Raw genomic sequence first — 20,150 nt, forward strand, 5'->3', positions numbered from 1 at the left:
ATGATACAAAGGAACAACAATTACGGTTCTTTCATTTATATTTGTGGAAAATGAAATCCTTATTGTAAAATATATACTGTTTGGCATGACTTGCATCATTTGTTCTCTATGTAGGTTTGCTCACTGAGCTGGAAGGTTCATTTCCAGACATTTCGTCACCCTACTAGGTAACATCTTCAGAAGCTTCGCCCGGAAATGTTTGGAAGTGAACCTTCCAGCTCAGCGAGCAAACTTACATCCAGAACCTCAACCTGAGCTACAGATCTTCTCAAAACTCATCATTTGTCCTCTTTGGCCTCTTCGAACAAATCTGTGTAAGTGTTGGTATTTATTTGAAGAGAACTTTTGAGTGCTCTGATCTTTATGGATGTCTGTCTCTCTCTCTGACTCAGGTATCTTCCAATGGTATCCAATCAACACCACTAAACCTAGCTACATACTGGAAATGCAGTCTTACCACTACTGACATTCGAGTGGACTACAAATACAACCCAGAAGCTATGGTTTCTCCTTCTGTGCTATCAAATGTCCAGATTTTGATGCCAGTAGATGGTGGAGTTACTGGCATGCAGTCACTGCCTACAGCTATTTGGTAATTTAGAAAGCTGAACCTTTTATTCATTTTAGAATTTTGTTTAACATCAGAAAGAAAGAGCATTCTGATGCTTGTTACTAATATAGAGAGATATTTAAAGTTTAAGTAGATCTTTGTTTAGTTGACCTATTAAGACTCCCCATTAAGATGTATGTTCCATTTACTATTAACAATATGTTGGCAAGGTCATTGTTTTGTCTTGTATATCAAATTTCTCCCTTCTTCCTTGACTGGAAGAAGCTGCAATCCAAGAAGGTGTAGAGCAGATTTTCAGTAATGTAACTAGGGATAAAAAATTTAATCGTGCAAAGTTACTGAAAAAAACTGGGGCTGTTCTCCTTGGAGCAAAGTAAGAAAAGCAAAGTTTTGCTGGAGGTATTCAAGATCATTACTGATTTTGTTGGGGCATATGAGGAGGAACTAGTTCCAGTGGGGCTTACCTGTTGAGACCTGAAAATGTGTTGCTGGAAAAGCGCAGCTCTGATCTCCAGCATCTGCAGTCCTCATTTTCTCCTTACCTGTTGAGATGTTATTACGCAGAGGTGTACAGTAATAGGAGCAGGTGGAACCTGAACCCTGGACTCCTAATCCAGAGGTAAGGGTGCTACTTATCTGTTGGTTGTTAGATCCCAGCAGTGGTGAGATACATTAGATGGACATTTATTTCTCACTTAAGGGCCTTAAGTGAGGACACTCTATGAATCGGGTTAATGCAGGGCATCAAGCAACGTAAGACACTAATGTTCTGTGGATTTTGCATTGTTGGGTCATGTTCTAATATGAGTGTATAAGTGGTAGCATATTGATACATTTCATTTGTTCACCTGGCCTTGATTCAGGAATGCAGAACAGAAGAAGGCCTTATGGAAGCTGTCTGAAATTTCGGAGAAATCTGAAAATGGAGGTAGGTAGAATATGTGAATCACTACTTTTCATTTCTCAATTTGCTGCCAACAGTGAGTGCATTTTTATTTTTGGAGTTAAATTCAGAAAATGAAACGGTATTTATGAATCATTAAGGTCGGTGATAACTCTCCAACCTTTGTCACAAACACTTATGGTGAAGCAAGTTTCCTTCCCAGCTACTATCTCAAGAGCAGACTGTCAGAGATTTGGACACCTTTTTAATTTGGAGGAGAATGTCTAATTCCATATCCAGAATATCACAGAGCCACCTACTTCCAACTCTAGCGATATGTCCCTTCATTAATAACTGCTCATTTGTCACAGAAACAACCTGTAACAATGCCAGAATTGATTAATCTAATTCTGTTCTTGTTGACAGAAAATATTAATACTTTTTATTTATTTGGAGTCTTTATGTAAAGACTCCAGTAAAAACATTCCCAAGGTGCTTCTGAGGACAATTATGAAACAAACAAATGTTACATAAGGATAAATTAGAACAGATAGCCAAATCATTAAAGGGGTGGATTTTTAAGATATGCCTTAAGGCAGAAAAGAAAGGAGGAGTTACTCATGGAAGGAGTTTCCAAGCTTAGAGTCTTGACTGCTGAAGTCTAGGTTACCTCTGATGGGCAAATTAAAGTTTCACGTACTTAAGCCAAAATTGAAAGAGTGTAGATATCTTGAATGTTGATATATCAAAGATGGGAGGATGATGCCATGTAAGGACTTGAAAATAAGAGGGTGAAGACTTTAAGTTTACTTTTTAAAGGAGTGACCAATAGTTTACAGGGCTAAATTGAGGACAGTGAAACAGATACATTAGCAATAGAGAAATTAAAATTCAAGCAAAGAAATTAGCATTTCAAGAAAAAGAAAGAGAGAGAGAGAAATAGGGAATGGAGAAAAGAGCAAGGGGATAGAGAGGGAAATTCAGGAAAAATGGCAAGCAAAGCATTTGAGTTGAGACAGCCAAGCTGAAAAGCAGGAAACCTATTGTGTCCCACGAAGACACTACTGGCCCAGACTTAAGGGTGGAGGCAACTTTATTTGCTCATTTAATTCCAAAGTTTGAGGAGGCAGAGGTGGAAGCTTCTCACATCTCTTTGGAGCTGGTAACATAGCAATTTATGGAGCCAGTCCAGCATTGGTCAGTACTAATGCAGACTGGGCTTTTAGGGTGAGGCAAGAGGTTTATTCCCCCTTGCCTGAGAAAATTGCCAGGCACTTACAAGGGTAGTAAAAGTGGTTATCTTAATTGTATACCAGAGGGTGCCCATAAAAATTATGTGCCTTGAAGAAAAAGCCTAACCAGACATATCTGGAATTTGACAGGCTTAAGCAGCAGTGGGTACTTAATTTAGAAGCCACTTACGAAAATCTCAGTGAAACAATTCTTGAAGGGTTTAAAAACCACCACCACCCCCCATTCCCAATAAGAGTGCTGTAGGAGGAACAGAGTGTGACTGGGTCAGGATATGCAGCCATGCTGGCTGATGGTTGAGCTGATCCACAAACTCCTATTCCAAGAGAACCCCTCTCCTAATCACCTCCGGTCATGATTAGAAAGCAAAAAGTGATAGGAAACTGAGCACCCATGGTAGAGAGGAAAATGCTGGGAACGGTCCTCGGGATAGAAAAGGTAGTGCTGAGCTGAAAGTTGAGCTCCAAGAAATCTTTATGTTTTAATGGCTAAAAGGTAGGCCATGTCCAGTACAACTGCTAGAAGGCTAAGAAAAACCAGGAGCATTTAGTCAGACACAACACACTGCAGAGAATGGCAGTTTGTCAGAGAGCGTAGCAGATCAGGCTATGGATGTGACTACAACTGCAAGTCCCTGTAAAGACACTTGCTGAGAGTGCAGATGAAATTAAATAAATCCTAAGAGCTACCAGGATTTTACATCTAAAGGAAGTGTGGCCACATTTCCCCAGGGTAATACAGGCAAGCTGGTAGTAAACTAGGGAATACTGGAGCCAACTAAACTCTACTGCTGGGAAAAGGTGTGACTTTCCCCACCAGTGAGTATAGTAATTGCCAAGGTGGTCATAAATGGGATTGAAGATTGATAGATTTCCCATTTCTCATTAGAAATGTAAGAACAGGAGTAAGCCATTCAGCTCCTCGAGCCTGCTCTGCCATCCATTAAGATCATGGTTGAACTCTGGCATAACTCCATGTCCCTGGCTTGGGCCTTTGATACCCTTAATTAATAAAAATCTGTCTATCTCAGATTTAAATTTAACAATTGAATTAACGTTGACTGCTATTTAAGGAAAAGAGTTATCAACCTTCACTACTCTTTGCATGTAAACATAATTTTTAACATCTCTCCTGATTGGAGTCAAGATTAGAGAGGTGCTGGAAAAGCACATCAGGTCGGCAGCATCCGAGGAGCAGGAAAATCACTGTTGTGGGAAGGAGCTCTTCCAGCACCATTCTAATCTTGACTCCAGTCTCCAGCTTCTGCAGTCCTCACTTTCGCCTATCCCTCCTGATTGACCTGCCACAATTCTTAGACTATGCCCATTTCTAGAATTTTTCAACCATTGGAAATAGTTTATCTGCTCTGTCGTTTCATATTAATATCTTGAAGACCTCAATACAGCATCCCTTAATCTTCTGAATTCTAGAGTAAAGGCCTAACTTGCCTAGTCTTTCCTCATAACTAAACTCCGGAAATCCTTATCATCCTTATAAAGCTGCATTGAACTCATTCCATCCTTCCTAAGATGTAGTGCCCAGATCAATTTTCAGTACTGTAAGTGGTATCTAACTATAGTCTTTCATATAACTGCAGCATAATGTCTGTATCCTTAAACTCCAGCCTTTTAGATATGAAAGCCGGTATTCCATTAGCCTTCTTGACTATTTTCTGCACTTGTTCTAGGCATTTTCAATGGCTGTGCACCTGAACCCCTCCCAATCTCATTGGACATCCACTGTATTTTTGCATTCTGCAAAAAATAACCCTCCTTCAGTCCAAAATGGATAACCTCACACTTGCTTATATTAAAGTCCATCTGCCACAGATTTGCTTATTCACCTAATCTATCAATGCCCTGATGTAATTTTATGCTGTCTACAATGCTGTCCAATTTTGTGTAATCAGCAAATTTGGATATTTGACTTTCGATGCCACTATCCAAGTCATTAATGATATTGTGAATAATTTACACCACGATACACATCCTTGCAGGATACTCCTGGTCAGTTTCTGCCAAACTGAGTGTTTACCCATAATTCCAACTCTCTTGTTTCCTGCCACTCACTGCACCTGCGTAATGACCAGTGAGATCATCCCTTGTTTGCCTGTGGATAGAATCAACTTGTTCCTTGGCAGTGACCTATTGCGATCAAAGGTAATCCTCACGGGTTCTCTGAAAAGTCTGTGGAAGTCAGGAAGACCCATCAGCTGCAGGTGAAATGCCCAGCATATCCCTGACTATATAGTCACATGATCTGTTGCCTGACAGACCCAACTAGTGGAAGCTAAGGTGGCACTGCAGACAAAAGACCTTCAAAACCAGTTATCTGAAACCTTTGGGTGTCTAGAAGATCCCAAGGAGGTAATAAATAGAACTTCTTTGGTGGCAGCTCAATGAGCTGATCCAGTGTTAAAAACAATAGTTCAGATTGATCACACTGAAGCTGAGGCACAACCTGTCCCTGAATATTACTATATTAAAAATAATGTGCTAATATAGAAATAGACACCTGCAAGTAATGAACAGACAGTGATCCATTAAAGTAGTGATGACATCAAAATACCATAAGGCGATATTTTGGCTTGATCATGGAATTCCAATGGCTCAGCATGTCAGTATACAATACCTGTATATGCAAAACGTAAGTCCACATCAGCCAGCATTTCTACTGGCCACAACTCCATAGAACATAATAGGGTTTTGCATAGAGTTTTGTAGTACCTGTTATGTTGTAGGAAAACTGTACCTGCAGTAAAACCTACACGCATGATTCTCCCATGCCACTTGTTTCCCTATTGTCAAAACATTGATGAGGGAATTGACCCAATTCTTCATCAAGTATGGTCTGCCCATCAAGATCCAGTCAGTTTCGGGCTCATGTTGAACCTCCTGAATGAACTTTTGATTTGACTTATTATTGTCATGTACGTAGGCACAGTGAAATGTTCTATTTTGCATGCAGTACAGGCAGATCATAGAATGATAGAACAGAGCAAGGCTGCAAAGAAGGTGCACAAAAAGCAAGATCAACATTAGATTTGAAATTTGAAGTGTCCATTCAGGCTTATAACAGTGAAAAAGAAGCTGTTCTTAAACTGTTGATATGTGCATTTAAGCTTTTGTATCTTCTGCCTGACTGAAGAGTTTGGAAGATCTTATAACCGGGGTGGGAATGATCTTTGATCTTAGCAGCCTTTCTGAGTCAGAGAACTGTAGATGGAGTCAATGGATGGAAGGTTGGCTTGTATGATTGACTGGGATGTGTTCACAACTGTGTAGTTTCTTGCGATCCTGCACAGAGCAGTTCCCATACCAAGCTATGATGCATCCTGATAGAATGTTTTCTGTGGTGCATCTATAAATGTTGGTGAGAATCCTGACAAACATGCCTGAGGAAGAAGTGGCATTGCAGCACCTTTTTGACTGTCACATCAATATTGATGGTGCAGACTTGTGCAGAACTTAAAGAAACCCGATTAGAATTGAAAAGACAAGACCCAGACTAAGAGAATGAATATGTGTGACAGTATGTTTGTTATTTTATGTTTAATTATTTTTCATCCTTTGTAATGAATTAAAATGGATCTCATTTTATTTGTTCTATATTATCACGATGACAGATCAGATTCCAAAGTATTATCAACATTTTTTAAACTTTTAGTTCCAAAATGTGTTTCTTAAAAGAAGATTGTTGTGAAACCTGTGGAATGTTGCTCCTGTAAGTGTCCAGCACTTTCAGAGATAGAGGTATAACAGAAGGAGATAACAAGGGGCTTACTCACTTTCCCCTCACCTCCAATGCCACCTCAGCAGAAAGCCACATCTTGGGGACACTTTTTGTGTTTTGTCCTTTCAGAAATACACAAAGGTCTTACAAACTGACTCCAACCCTGATCTGTGTTGACAAATGGAAGAAGGTGTGCTAGTGAACTAAGGCATTGACGTATAGCCTGAGTTTGAACACTAGTGTACTGTGAAGGTCACAGTTGAAGAATCACCCACTAGTCACCTTTGCGTTATAGGTAAAAAGATTCTCAATTTTGAGTGCTGGAAGCCAGGCAGCCAGCAAATCAGTCTAAAAGACTCTCACTCAGAACTGCCAGCCAACTACTATAAAAAGGAGATGAGACAAAAGGATTTCAACTAACTGCAAAGCTACGAGCTCTGAACGTAACTGTTCAGCTATCAATGTTCCACTATCTGCTGTTCACAAGCCACTCAGAAACTGATCCATGTATCTTTTAACTTTGATTTTTTTGACTCACTTTTTATTACTTATTTGTGTGTGTTGTATTATTATTTATTTGCTATTAATGACTAATAAAGTTATTTTGTTAAGTAAAGAAAACCTAGTTAACTTGTCTCCTTTTAAGAACAGAGGGATTATTTTTGAATTAACCTTGTTACAACCAACCAAGGGCACAGGCAAATAAAGATGGGAAGGCAGTTCAACCCTCCATAACCAAGAGCTTAACAGTTTGGGGTATCCACGTGGAACTGTACCAATTTTTGGAACCCTGTCCAGGAGATCTGGTCATAATGATACGCAGACAGCAGATAGAAAATGGAGAAGAAAAGGTTGGACTGCAAAAAGTTCCATGGTAACAACCTAGTTTATATATTGGTGCACAGGTAAATTAAGCATAGACCCAGTTTACTTTCAAATTGTTCATGTCAACATGGAACATTGACCAACTGTTTACAAGTTTAGAGACAGGTGCAGCAACGAGCTAAGTCCAGAATCTATTTGAAGGATAGCATATCGAAGGATGTACTGATGGAAGTATTTATTGTTAAAGAGGGAGTTCCAGGATTTTGAGCCAGTAATGAATTTGTTTGCATGCATTACTGCACATTGAACTACTCCTATTCTTTCAGGTTCTGGATCCCTCAGAGCAAAATTTGACGTGTCAGAAGGTCCAACCAAGCCGTCAACTCTTGCAGTCCAATTTCTCAGTGAAGGATCCACACTATCAGGAGCAGATGTAGAGCTTGTAGGCACTGGTTATAGACTTTCTTTAATAAAGAAGAGATTTGCTACAGGTAAGAGCTGCAGAACTTTTAGACTTCTGGATATAATTGAACAATCATGGAGTGACTTATTAAAGTTTTAAGAAACGGGCACACTAGCGTTGTAGTTGTATATGTTTCTGGCCTCAAAATCTAGAAATTAATTCAAATCCCATCATGGGATTTTGCAGATTATAGTTCAGTCTTTAGATATGGAGAGCTTGTTTCTCCAAGTGAGAGAATCTAGAAGGTTGCCATCTCAGGATGACGGTCAGCCATTTAGAGCAGAAATGAGAAAATATTTCCACTCACTGTTGGGAATCTTTGCAATATGATCCTGATGATTCCTGATGAAGGGCTTTTGCCCGAAACGTCAATTTTCCTGCTCCTGGGATGCTGCCTGACCTGATGTACTTTTCCAGCACCACTCTAATCTAGACTCTGGTTTCCAGCATTTGCAGTCCTTGTTTTTACTTAATCCTCTATCAGTGTTAATGTACTTCCATATCAGATGGTAAAATTTGAAATAAGTAAAAATGTAATGATGTCTACGAATCCATGTCCATTGCCATAAAACCTGATCGAGTTCACTAATGTCCTTTGGGGAAAGAAATTGCCATCCTTACCTGGTCTGGCCTACATGTGACTCCAGACCCACATCAAGGTGTGTCTGAATTGCCCTCTGCGCTGTTAAGGATAGGTGATAAATACTGGCCAGTGACACTCTCATCCTGTGAATGGATGAAAAAAAAGTGTGGACCTTTTGAAAATCCAAATATAATACATCCATTGCTTTCCCATTGTCTACCTGCTTGTAATCTCCTCGAATAATTCTAGTAAATTTGTCAGGTTTGATTTTCTTTTCATGAAGCCATGCTGATGCTATTTAATCATGTATCCTTTCTATAGTAAGCTATGCAATTTTGCTACAGAAAATCTGCAGCCTTTCTAAATACAGTGACTGAGCACCAGGTTAAATAACTAAATAAAAACCTATCAAGTCAGCTTTTATTCTAGGGTCTGACTTGTCTTGTAGTACCATCAGTTGGGATAATAAAAACTGCTACTTTTTAAAATTCTTTCCATTTAAAATTAAGATTGGATTGTTGTGATATACTAATCAAGACTGATGACAAATTAAGCATCAGTTTTCACAGCACTGAATTTAGTCTCTCATCCATCAGAATTTAACTAGAATCGTAGAGTCCCTCCAGAGTGGCCTGTTTCCACACTGCAAGGATTCTAAAAGTCTAGTTAAACTCTGGTGGATGAGAGACTAAATTCAATGCTGTGGAAACTGATGCTAGGGACAAGAAATATAAAAGTAAGATTAAAATATCAACATCTTGAAAACAAGCATAACCATAGGATGCTGTTATTTACTGTATGCACCTGAGTAATAGTCGATTTTTTTGACTACTTTTTAAGGCTAAATTTATGAGTTTGACTATTACATGGATACTACTTTTGAGGGGCTGAAATTCACACCCATCAAAATTCATACTGTACCATTAGCAGAAGCCCAATTGATCTCTAAACGAATAAAGAAAAAAAACCCAAATTATGGTAATTCTGAAAAGTCGGAGCAGAAAACAACAGCCAGCGGACTGGAAAACTGGGATTGTAGCAGAACAACTGGCAGACTAGAAAGCTGGAGCGTGACATCCGGCACACTGACTCATAAACATTGATCTGTTAGCTGTGAAGAATTAGGGTCAACTTTTACACAAGATATATGGAAAATTCCAGGCTATTTGGCCAAAAATAGGGGGTCGACTTTTACATGAAATTGACTATTACTCGGGTATATATATGATAATTAGTCTCTCAAGTAATATTTAAAAATATTCTTTGACGTAGCCATTTACAGGAAAGTCTGAGGTCAGAGGACTGTAAGACCATAAGACATAGAGCCAAAGTCGGGCATTTGGCATGTTGAGTCTGGCAGCCATTCCATAAGGTTATGGCTGAGATCAAATCCACTCTACTTTTTCCCTATTTTGTCCATAATCTATTCCCTTACTGATGAAAAATCTGTTTATCTCAGCCTTGAATATTCCTAACAACCCAGCCATTAAAGCCATTTGTGATAAAGAATTCCACAGATTCATTAGCCTCTGAGAAAAGAAATTCCTTTTCACCTCTGACGTAAATGTTGGACCCTTTATTGTGAGATGTGTTCTCTGGTCCTAGACACTCCCAAAGCCATCTATTTGCAATTCCATCGATTTGAACCTTTAAATTTAGAGAAAGTACTCCTCAATGTTACATCTTTAACTTCAACCTAATTGATTATCCTCAGTTTCTTTCTTGTGAGATGTGGTGGCGTGTTACATGAATGCCCACAAACTGAGAGCTTAGACGTTGTCAGCTTCAAATAACCTTCAGATTTCTAATCAAATTCTTACAGTCTGGAAGCTGCAAGAACTAAGCTTTTCTACTAAGGTAACTGTGATTTTCCTAGACTTCTATCAGAAGAGAAACTGCATTTGCTTCTGACCTCAGTCAAGTCTCCTCCAAAATACCTTTAAAACTTTCAATTTCTGGTTTTCTATACTAAAATCAATCCACAGTTATTTTGAACTGAAAGAAAGCTAAAGCTTCAATGTTTACCCATCTTTTGTAAAAATACCCAATATAAACAATTTTCCATTTGCTCATCATAGGAGGCTATAGCACTTTCTGAGCAATACTTTATTCGATTAGTGTGGTGCTGAAAAAGCAAAGCAGGTCAGGCAGTATCCATGGAGCAGGAGAATGATGAAGGGCTTATGCCCGAAATGTCAGTTCTCCTGCTCCTCGGATGCTGCCTGACCTGCTGTGCTTTTCCAACATGACACTCTTGACTCTGATCTCCAGCATCTGCAGTCCTCACTTTCTCCTATATTAGATCATTGTTCCAGAACGTTGCTCTGACCTTTTTTACGATGAAAACACTTCACAAAATTAACCAACCCCCATATGCCACTACTTTGAAATCTAAACACCAAAAATGATATGAATGTATATAAATTATGTGCCTTTCATCACAAGTTGTGCAAAAAAAATTGCATTTGACTTTTTTCAAAATAAAATATTGTTCTGTTGGGCATTCTGTAGCTTCTCTGTTGCCATTTGGTTCATGCTAATTATAGATTAATAAACTGCTCAATGGCAATGCTTTTTTAAGAGCTGTGCACAAAATAATCTATGGTATGTTATTATTGGGGAGTTTTCATTTTAAATTGGATTTCTGTTCTTCATGTGTATATGTGAATATGTCTTTGAAGAAAATGTTAATTGTTTTCTCTCTTGAACAGGCCGATACATGGCAGATTGTTGACAGTTCCATCAGCACATTGAATCTCGGTGAAGGACAAGTTGACTGTCAGGTGTTTATTTTGGTGGTACATTTGTACTTGCCTTCCAGCTACAATTAGTACTGCATTCAGGAGTACAAGATGGACAAGAAGAGTATTTTCAAGGATATGAAAACTTCAAAAATTTAAATTCTGCCTTTGCCTGTTTTGGTCATTGGATTATAAGGAAAATCCATACTACACAATTTAAACATGCACTTTCTTTTAGAAAAAAAAGTCATTTTGGGGAGAATAAGTTGTATTTTTATTACATTAAATTAGCACTGATGTGATTTTCAACACTGTTTAATTTTTTGAAACCTGCAATATTCAGGAAGTATAAAGTAAATGTCTTTGAATACATGATTTTATTTAGACTTTAATGAAGAGCAACAAGTGATCAGTAGTTATGCTGAAAATGTAAAAATGTATAATGTATATCAAACACACATAAATATATATAATAGAAGAACCAGCATTAACCATTTGCCTTCACTGTGCTTCTATTGTGTAAACATATATAATTTTACAAATTACCAAGTTTAGCTGATTGTAAGGTTTGCTCTTGCAACAAAAAAAATTTAAATCAATGACAAATCTATAAGTTGCAGAAATTTATATAGGTGAATATGAACTGTTCTACAACTTTTCTGATTCAATGTTGTATTCTTGTGCCATACAAGGAGGTACTTTTCTGAGGGGGGGTACCATGTACGTCATAAACTAACATAACGCAAAGTTTTGGTCATGATTGTAACTGGAGAATATTTGAATGATGGTGAGTTGTAGTGCTTGTTACAGAACTCTTAAGGACTCTGAACTCTTACCCCGAAGCAAGGATTGTTGGGAGTTGGTAGGATGAAAAATCATCTGAAACTATACTATTGGCAAGTAAATTTCATAGTCTTCAGATTAATTCTGGAACATTGCTGCAGACCATTAAATTATTTGTGTATTTGGATTGTTAGTGCACATCCAATTGTCAATTTGTGGGTTATTAATTTTAAGTTTTTATACACATGCAGATATAATAAAACCAAGTTATTATACCAATGATCATTGCAAAAAACTTTCAAATTTGCGAAAAGGCCCACAATGTCACAAGCAGTACAATAAAAGAGTTCAGAACAAACTGCCAGTTCATTGCAAGGTGAAGAATACTGAATTGTTTTTATTTACAGTGCAATTAATGAATATATTTCTGTACAATTGAATTATCACTAATCCCTATAAAATTGGCTACCAATCATTTGGGACCTATTGCCATTACTGCTTTATCCACTCAGTGCGTCCTCTTACTGTGGGCTTCCTGTTGTCAATATAGATGCACTAAACCAACTGTCTATAGTTGAGAATATTTTGTGAAGACTGAGAATGTAGGTGCTGGTCTACAGTTACACATATTTTTGTTGTCCAAAAGATAGCAGCATTTTTAAAAAATTATCGTAGGGGTGGTATTCCAGTACTTTTTTGAACTGGGAGTGCCTGGATTTATCTGTCCTTTTTTAAGTGTACTTGTGTTACTTCAGAAATTAAATAAATGTCATCTGGTATTTCGCCAGGTTATCTTGTTGAGCAAAACTGGAAGTGTTTTTATATCTTGCAGAGTTTCAGGTCAATTTATTATTTTGCCTAATTGTATATACACACACAGATAAAAGCCCTTTAAAAACCCCAACACACAATGTACTGAAGCTAAGGTTCACGTGCCAGCATTGAGACTTATTTTATGGAAGTTTGTTTTTCAAAACAAAAAGTGCCTTTATGTCAAATTATTGTGCCACTAGGTTTTTTCAATGAAAATCTATTAAGCTAATTATTCTTATGTATGAATATTTCAAAAATTTGTATGTAAATATGCTATAATCCTTAAATACTTTTGTATTTGGACTTGGAAGGGAAATGAATGAGATAAAACTGGAGTCTGTGGTAAACAGTGTATTTCAAAAATGTTATTTCTTTTGATGGGCTATTTGCAATAAACTGTAGCCATTGTATTGGGAAACATAAGATATTTGTGTTTTTAGCCTGATAAATGATACACCTGCTGCTTAACATGTGATTTGCTATAATACTTCACATTCATGTAATATTTCATGATCAGGTGAGTGTTAAAATAATCTTGGGGTGTAGAGAACACAGTCAACTTTTAAACAAAGTGTGAAAAACAGCAAAATATTTAAAAGGTTTCATTGTATTCCAGACTTTCAAGGCTTAGCTATATAATGGGCATAAACTCCCATGGATTAGCAAAGCAATAAACCATCTGACTACTTTGCAGAGAAGCTGTCTGGTGATGCCTGCTGGATGTATCTACATGGATATTTTATGGGAACAGACTTGGAATTCATGGTTATGGCCACCTGTTTGAATAATTAATTTGCTCTTTGCCCAGAATTGTACCTTCAAGAAGGCAAAAGCAAAACACTGGGATGCTGGAAATCTAAAATAAAAACAGGTGCTGGAGAAGCTGTGTGAGTCTGTGGAGAGAGAAACAGAGTTAATATTTAACATTAACAATGATTCATCTGCAGAATCCTAAACTGTGGTAATTTTAAAAATTAAATGTAGAAAATACAATACATTTCACTTGCTTGTTATGCTATCAGTGGGCATTTTCAGCATGATTGGCAATTTGCCAGATGACATCACTGTTGCAAGAAACCTGGAGATCCTCTTGATTCTATATTAAAAATGAAATTGGGAAAGAAGAAATGAATGTCATGGTAATTGCTAGATCTTTATAGGCAACTTCTTTGAAGGTCTGTGGCAAGTATCATCGCTTTGATCATAATTCTTAACATAAGTACAACCAGCTGTCCAGAAGCTAAGAGGACAGATATTAGAAGGAAGGAGAGACTTGCATTCATTAGGCCTTTTGTAAATTCAGAATGTCCGAGTGCACTTTACCACTGATATTTTTGCAATATAGTCACTGTTGGTAATACAAAACAAATACAACCAATTTGCTTGTACTGTTTTCCAACAAACAGCAGATAATCAGACAATCCATTTTAGTGGTGTTACTTGATACTGGATATACATACAGCTTGGTTACATCTGAGAGTTCCTTTTTCTTTTATGAAATACTACCAGGGGTTATTCTACGCCCATTTGAGAGGATAATGGAGCATTGGGTTGACGTCTCATCTAAAATACTGCCCCTTCAACCACTAAACTGTCAGTCTCTCTTTTGCTCCAGACTGGGACGGAATTTGAACGCAGACTTTCTGACCCAGAAGTTTACTACCACAGCCACAGAAAGTTTGATTTCTGTTCCATCCCTAAGTTAATTTCGAATAAAACAGTCTTGGGATATTATGGTTGAACTTGATATGCCTGTTTTAGAAAAGGGTTTAAAAAAACAGCATCTGATTAAAATCCTGTGAGCTGTGATAAATAGTGATGATATACTTGTGTTAGTTGAGGACAGTATAGTACTTCATTCTGATCTTACCAATAGTGAATAATTTGTTAATACTTGCTGACTCAACTCATTAAAGCTAATCTCTTAAATGATAAATTGTGGGGTTGTTATCTCTGTGTGATTCAAATCAAAACATGTTTTACTGTGTCTGAATTTGAGTTGCCTGATGTTAAAATTGAAGAAAATCCAACTTATTCCTTGCTGTGTTGTTAGCATAGAAAGAAGCGTAGGGAAGGCTGATGGGAATAGGACATGCTAGTTTTGAAGCCTGACACATTTGTTGCACAAAGATTGTCTGACTCTCTACTGAACTAAAACGACCACCTGCAAGTTCTAATCCATCTTGGCTTGGAACTATATTCCTTCACTATCTCTGGGTCAAAACCCTAGAACTTTGTAACAGCACTGTGGTTCAACACCTCAAACAGGCTGCAGTGATTCAAGAAGACAGCACACTCCCAGCTTCTCCAAGGCAATTAGGACTGGGCAATAAATGCTGACCTAACCAGTAACAGCCCCACCTGATCAACAAATTTTAAAAATTCTGAGCTTGGGTATGAAGCTCAAGGTTATTGTAAGGATTGGTAACAGCAGTTTATTGAATTATGCGTCACCATGAATGTTTTTGAATTATCTGTAAAACAATATTTGTCCCATTTCTTTAAGTAATTGAAATTGCTAAGTAATGCCAGCAATAAAGTTATGAAATAGTGCTATTTAAAAAGGTAGGATTAATAAAATGCTTATGTGGTATGTACGGAAACATGAATTTGAAATAAGTAAGTTATTTGTTATCATACAGTCAATTATGCAAAGAATAAATCAATATGCAATCGTTATTTAAGAAGAAAATGTAAATGGCAATTATTTCTTCCAATATCACCAAGCAATTTAACATGGTCCATATTGTCCTTTCTGACGTGACATTTGCTTATATAAATAGACATGAAACTAGTTGTGATACAATTTATGAAGATAAAACACCACCAATTAAACAGAACATGAACTTCCTGAACGTGATCTTCAATAAATCATAATATTTGTCCATTCTACAGTTGATTATATTGCAGAGTTTTATTATAATAGCTGAAACAAATGAAAATTTGTGAACATAAAATGGCTATAACTAATAAGTTGAATTGCATGTATGGAGCAAATATTTATAAATATGTATGAGATCAATGATACCTTTTCAAAGCCTATATTAGATTATCCAAAATGTATGTGGGTGTGTAATCTATTAAGTATGAATACTTAGTGAACTAGTTCTTGCATCCTTGTAGTGATGGCCTTTCAGATCATCTAAACCAGATTGTGAATCTATTGATTTACTTTCTTCAAATATCCAGGTTCTTTTGATTTTCATGGTGCTAATTTTATCAGTGTATCTTGTTACATCTTTTAAATCTGCACCTATAAATAAATACTATAAGTTTGATTACTGTGTGCTGTATGAAATTCATGTATTTATCAGAGAATGTTTTCACTGGAAATTAATCACCACTTAAGCATATTTCCCATGCAGCCTCAATTTTGAGATTGGTGGGAGATGTTCAAGGACAGGGCTCAACTTGACATGTTACTCTGCTCAGACTTCAGGCAAGAAGAAGAGAATACCTCTGTCAATGGGGTCCTTTACACGTCGGGCACCCAAAAGGTGTTTTCACGAGACTTTACAATAGGAAACCTTCCCCTCTTTCCATCCCACCTTGAGATCACCTTACTGACCTTTTCCAGGACTCCAAAACTTTGAATCACTGGATGGCTAGTGGTCGCAATCCTGACGACTCCTGGTACTAATGCTGTTTGATTATAGAGCTACTAGCCCAGTCTTATTCATAAGAATCTGAATCTTTGGGATTGTCCATCCTAGTGGGCTGTCGTTATTCCATCTATGTGTATGTTCAAGACTACGGTTGATAGATCTTTGAATACTGTGGGAATAAAGGGAGGTCAGTTCCATGATCTTATTAAATGGTGTAAAAAACTGAAGATCTGTTAAGTATATTCCTGCTATTTCTTACTTTACACATGTGTTAGTCTTGTACAGTTGATTCCAGGCAATAAACATAAAACTCTTTTTTAAAAAAAAACTGGCTGAGAATATCGTCTTTTATTTTGTTTTGTGTTTTTCTGGAAAAAGAGAAATAATTGAGGTTCATTTGAAGGTCAGTCCAGCTACAAAAGATTACCTGAGGTGCCACCCTTGGGACATCCTTAAAAAGATGATAATGAAGACTTCCAATGATCTGTAATGGAGAATTGAGAGAACTCCTGTATGTCAAAATGAGAATTCAGAATTTTGTCAGTGATAAATACCACAAATGTTTAAGTCAGGGTGAGCTGTGAATTTGTTTGCATTCTCATGCATCTATCATTCTAAATGATGAATACTGTGGGATTGGGAGCAACTCAAAAAATATAAGTGGGAAAGCTGGGCTGCTTTAATGCTGGTGATTAGTTGAATGGTGCCAAGATTCTTCAGTGCTGTTGCAGCTGCACCTACCTCATCAATTGCTGAAGTTCAAATTTATAAGACATAGGAGTGGAAGTAAGGCCATTTGGCCCATCGAGTCCACTCCGCCATTTAATCATGGCCGATGGGCATTTCAACTCCACTTACCCGCATTCTCCCCGTAGCCATTAATTCCTTGTGACATCAAGAATTTATCAATCTCTGGCTTGAAGACATTTAGCGTCCCAGCCTCCACTGCACTCCGCGGCAATGAATTCCACAGGTCCACCACTCTCTGGCTGAAGAAATGTCTCCGCATTTCTGTTCTGAATTGACCCCCTCTAATTCTAAGGCTGTGCCCACGGGTCCTAGTCTCCTCGCCTAACGGAAACAATTTCTTAGCATCCACCCTTTCCAAGCCAGGTATTATCTTGTAAGTTTCTATTAGATCTCCCCTTAACCTTCTAAACTCCAATGAGTACAATCCCAGGATCCTTAGCCATTCCTCATATGTTAGACCAACCATTCCAGGGATCATCCGTGTGAATCTCTGCTGGACACGCTCCAGTGCCAGTATGTCCCTTCTGAGGTGTGGGCCCAAAACTGAACACAGTACTCCAAATGGGGCCTAACCAGAGCTTTATGAAGTTTCAGTAGCACATCGCTGCTTTTATATTCCAACCCTCATGAGATAAATGACAACATTGCATTCGCTTTCTTAATCACGGATTCAACCTGCATGTTTACCTTTAGAGAATCCTCGACGAGCACTCCCTGATCCCTTTGTACTTTGGCTTTATGAATTTTCTCACCATTTAGAAAGTAGCCCATGCTTGTATTCCTTTTTCCAAAGTGCAAGACCTCGCATTTGTTCACATTGAACTTCATCAGCCATTTCCTGGACCACTCTCCCAAACTGTCTAGATCCTTCTGCAGCCTCCCCACTTCCTCAGTACTACCTGCCTGTCTGCCTAACTTCATATCATCGGCAAACTTCACTAGAATGCCCCCAGTCCTTTCATCCAGATCATTAATATATAACATGAACAGCTGCGGCCCCAACACTGAACCCTGTGGGACACCGCTTGTCACTGGCTGCCATTCCGAAAATGACCCTCTTATCCCAACTCTCTGCCTTCTGTCAGACAGCCAATCCTCAATCCATGCCAGTAGCTCACCTCGAACACCATGGGCCCTCACCTTACTCAGCAGCCTCCCGTGTGGCACCTTATCAAAGGCCTTTTGGAAGTCTAGATAGACCACATCCCCTGGGTTTCCCTGGTCTAACTTACTTGTCACCTCTTAAAAAAATTCTAACAAGTTTGTCAGGCACGACCTCCCCTTACTAAATCCATGTTGACTTGTACTAATCCGACCCTGCTCTTCCAAGAATTTAGAAACCTCATTCTTAACAATGGATTCTAGAATTTTACCAACAGCTGAGGTTAGGCTAATTGGCCTATAATATTCCATCTTTTGTCTTGATCCTTTCTTGAACAATGAGGTTACAACAGCGATCTTCCAATCATCCGGGACCTTCCCTGACTCCAGTGACTTTTGAAAGATCTCAACCAACACCTCCGCTATTTCCTCAGCCACTTCCCTCAGAACTCTAGGATGTAGCCCATCGGGGCCAGGAGATTTGTCAATTTTAAGACCTTTTAGCTTTTCTAGCACTATCTCTTTTGTAATGGCAACCATACTCAACTCAGCCCCCTGACTCCCTTTAATTGTTGGGATATTACTCATGTCTTCCACTGTGAAGACTGACGCAAAGTACTTATTAAGTTCTCCAGCTATTTCCTTATCTCCCATCACTAGCCTTCCAGCATCAATTTGAAGTGGCCCAATGTCTACTTTTGCCTGTCGTTTGTTTCTTATGTATTGAAAGAAATTCTATATCATTTCTAATATTACTGGCTAGCCTACCTTCATATTTGATCCTCTTCTACCTTATCTCTCTCTTTGTTATCCTCTGTTTTTGTAGCCTTCCCAATCTTCTGATTTCCCAGTGCTCTTGGCCACTTTATAGGATCTCTCTTTTTCTTTGATACATTTCCTGACTTCCTTTGTCAGCCATGGCTGTCTAATCCCTCCCCGGATAATCTTTCTTTTCTTGGGGATGAACCTCTGTACTGTGTCGTCAATTATACCCACAAACTCCTGCCATTTTTGCTCTATTGTCTTCCCTGCTGGGCTCTGCTTCCAGTCGATTTTCGACAGTTCCTCTCTCATGCCCTCATAATTACCTTTATTTAACTGTAACACTATTACATCCGATTTTGCCTTCTCTCTTTCAAACTGCAGACTGAACTCTACCATATTATGATCGCTGCTTCCTAAGTGTTCCCTTACTTTAAGATCTTTTATAAAGTCTGATTCATTAATAGCACTAGGTCCAAAATAGCCTGCTCCCTTGTGGGCTCCATAACAAGCTGTTCCAAAAAGCCATCCTGTAAGCATTCCAAGAATTCCCTTTCTTTGGATCCACTGGCAACGTTATTTACCCAGTCTACCTGCATATTGAAGTCCCCCATGATCACCATGACCTTGCCTTTCTGACATGCCTTTTCTATTTCCCAGTACATGTTGCATCTCTGGTCCTGACCACTGTTAGGAGGTCTGTACATAACTCCCATTATGGTTTTTTTGCCTTTGTGGTTCCTCAATTCCACCCAGACAGACTCCACATCATCTGACCCTATGTCATTTTTATGTCTCATACCTTTGTTTGGACTAAGGTTGCAATGAAATTGGGAATACAGTAGTCCTGTTGGCTCATGCACTCAGGATTGCTGAACAGCTTTCTGAAGAGCAGTAGGGATGAATCGTTATCACTTTGGTAATAATTTGATATCAGCTGATCAAGTTGTGATTGCTCAGTTTGAATATGTTCCATTTTTCACGAACACAATATAGTGGACATTTTTTCTCTCCCTGGTTGCCAGTGTTATAACTGTTCTGAAACAACTTCGTAAACATACAGCACAGATATTCAGTATTACAGCAACGGCATCACCAGGGTTGTCTTTACTGCAATCAGTTTTTCTTGATGCCACATGAAGATGTTGCCATCATAGAGGAAAGGGCCTTATCCATTTGATTCGAGAGATGTCTGCAAAGGATCATCCTGTTGGTACTACTGACTAAAGATGTTGGGTAATGCTTCAGCCTTTTGTTTTATGCTCCCATGTTGGGCTTTATCGGTAT

General features: G+C 38.3%; 1 protein-coding gene across 7 annotated transcripts in view; it reads left to right on the forward strand.

The window, feature by feature from the left end:
* The window catches only part of fcho2 (FCH and mu domain containing endocytic adaptor 2), a 210,887-nt gene extending 197,817 nt beyond the window's left edge, over positions 1-13,070 (forward strand). For all 7 annotated transcript variants that reach the window (XM_088000048.1, XM_043707669.2, XM_043707660.2 and 4 more), the window contains 4 exons: positions 393-592; positions 1,435-1,499; positions 7,589-7,753; positions 11,020-13,070. In XM_088000048.1, coding sequence (XP_087856174.1) covers positions 393-592; positions 1,435-1,499; positions 7,589-7,753; positions 11,020-11,042 — 453 coding nt within the window. In that variant the 3' untranslated portion in view covers positions 11,043-13,070. The remainder of the gene's footprint in view (positions 1-392; positions 593-1,434; positions 1,500-7,588; positions 7,754-11,019) is intronic.
* Positions 13,071-20,150: the final 7,080 nt, after the last annotated feature.

The sequence above is a fragment of the Chiloscyllium plagiosum genome, unplaced genomic scaffold, assembly GCF_037043375.1.
Source record: "Chiloscyllium plagiosum isolate Xiang-an unplaced genomic scaffold, Cpla_swu_hap1 HiC_scaffold_2, whole genome shotgun sequence".
In the NCBI taxonomy this organism is placed as follows: domain Eukaryota; kingdom Metazoa; phylum Chordata; class Chondrichthyes; order Orectolobiformes; family Hemiscylliidae; genus Chiloscyllium; species Chiloscyllium plagiosum.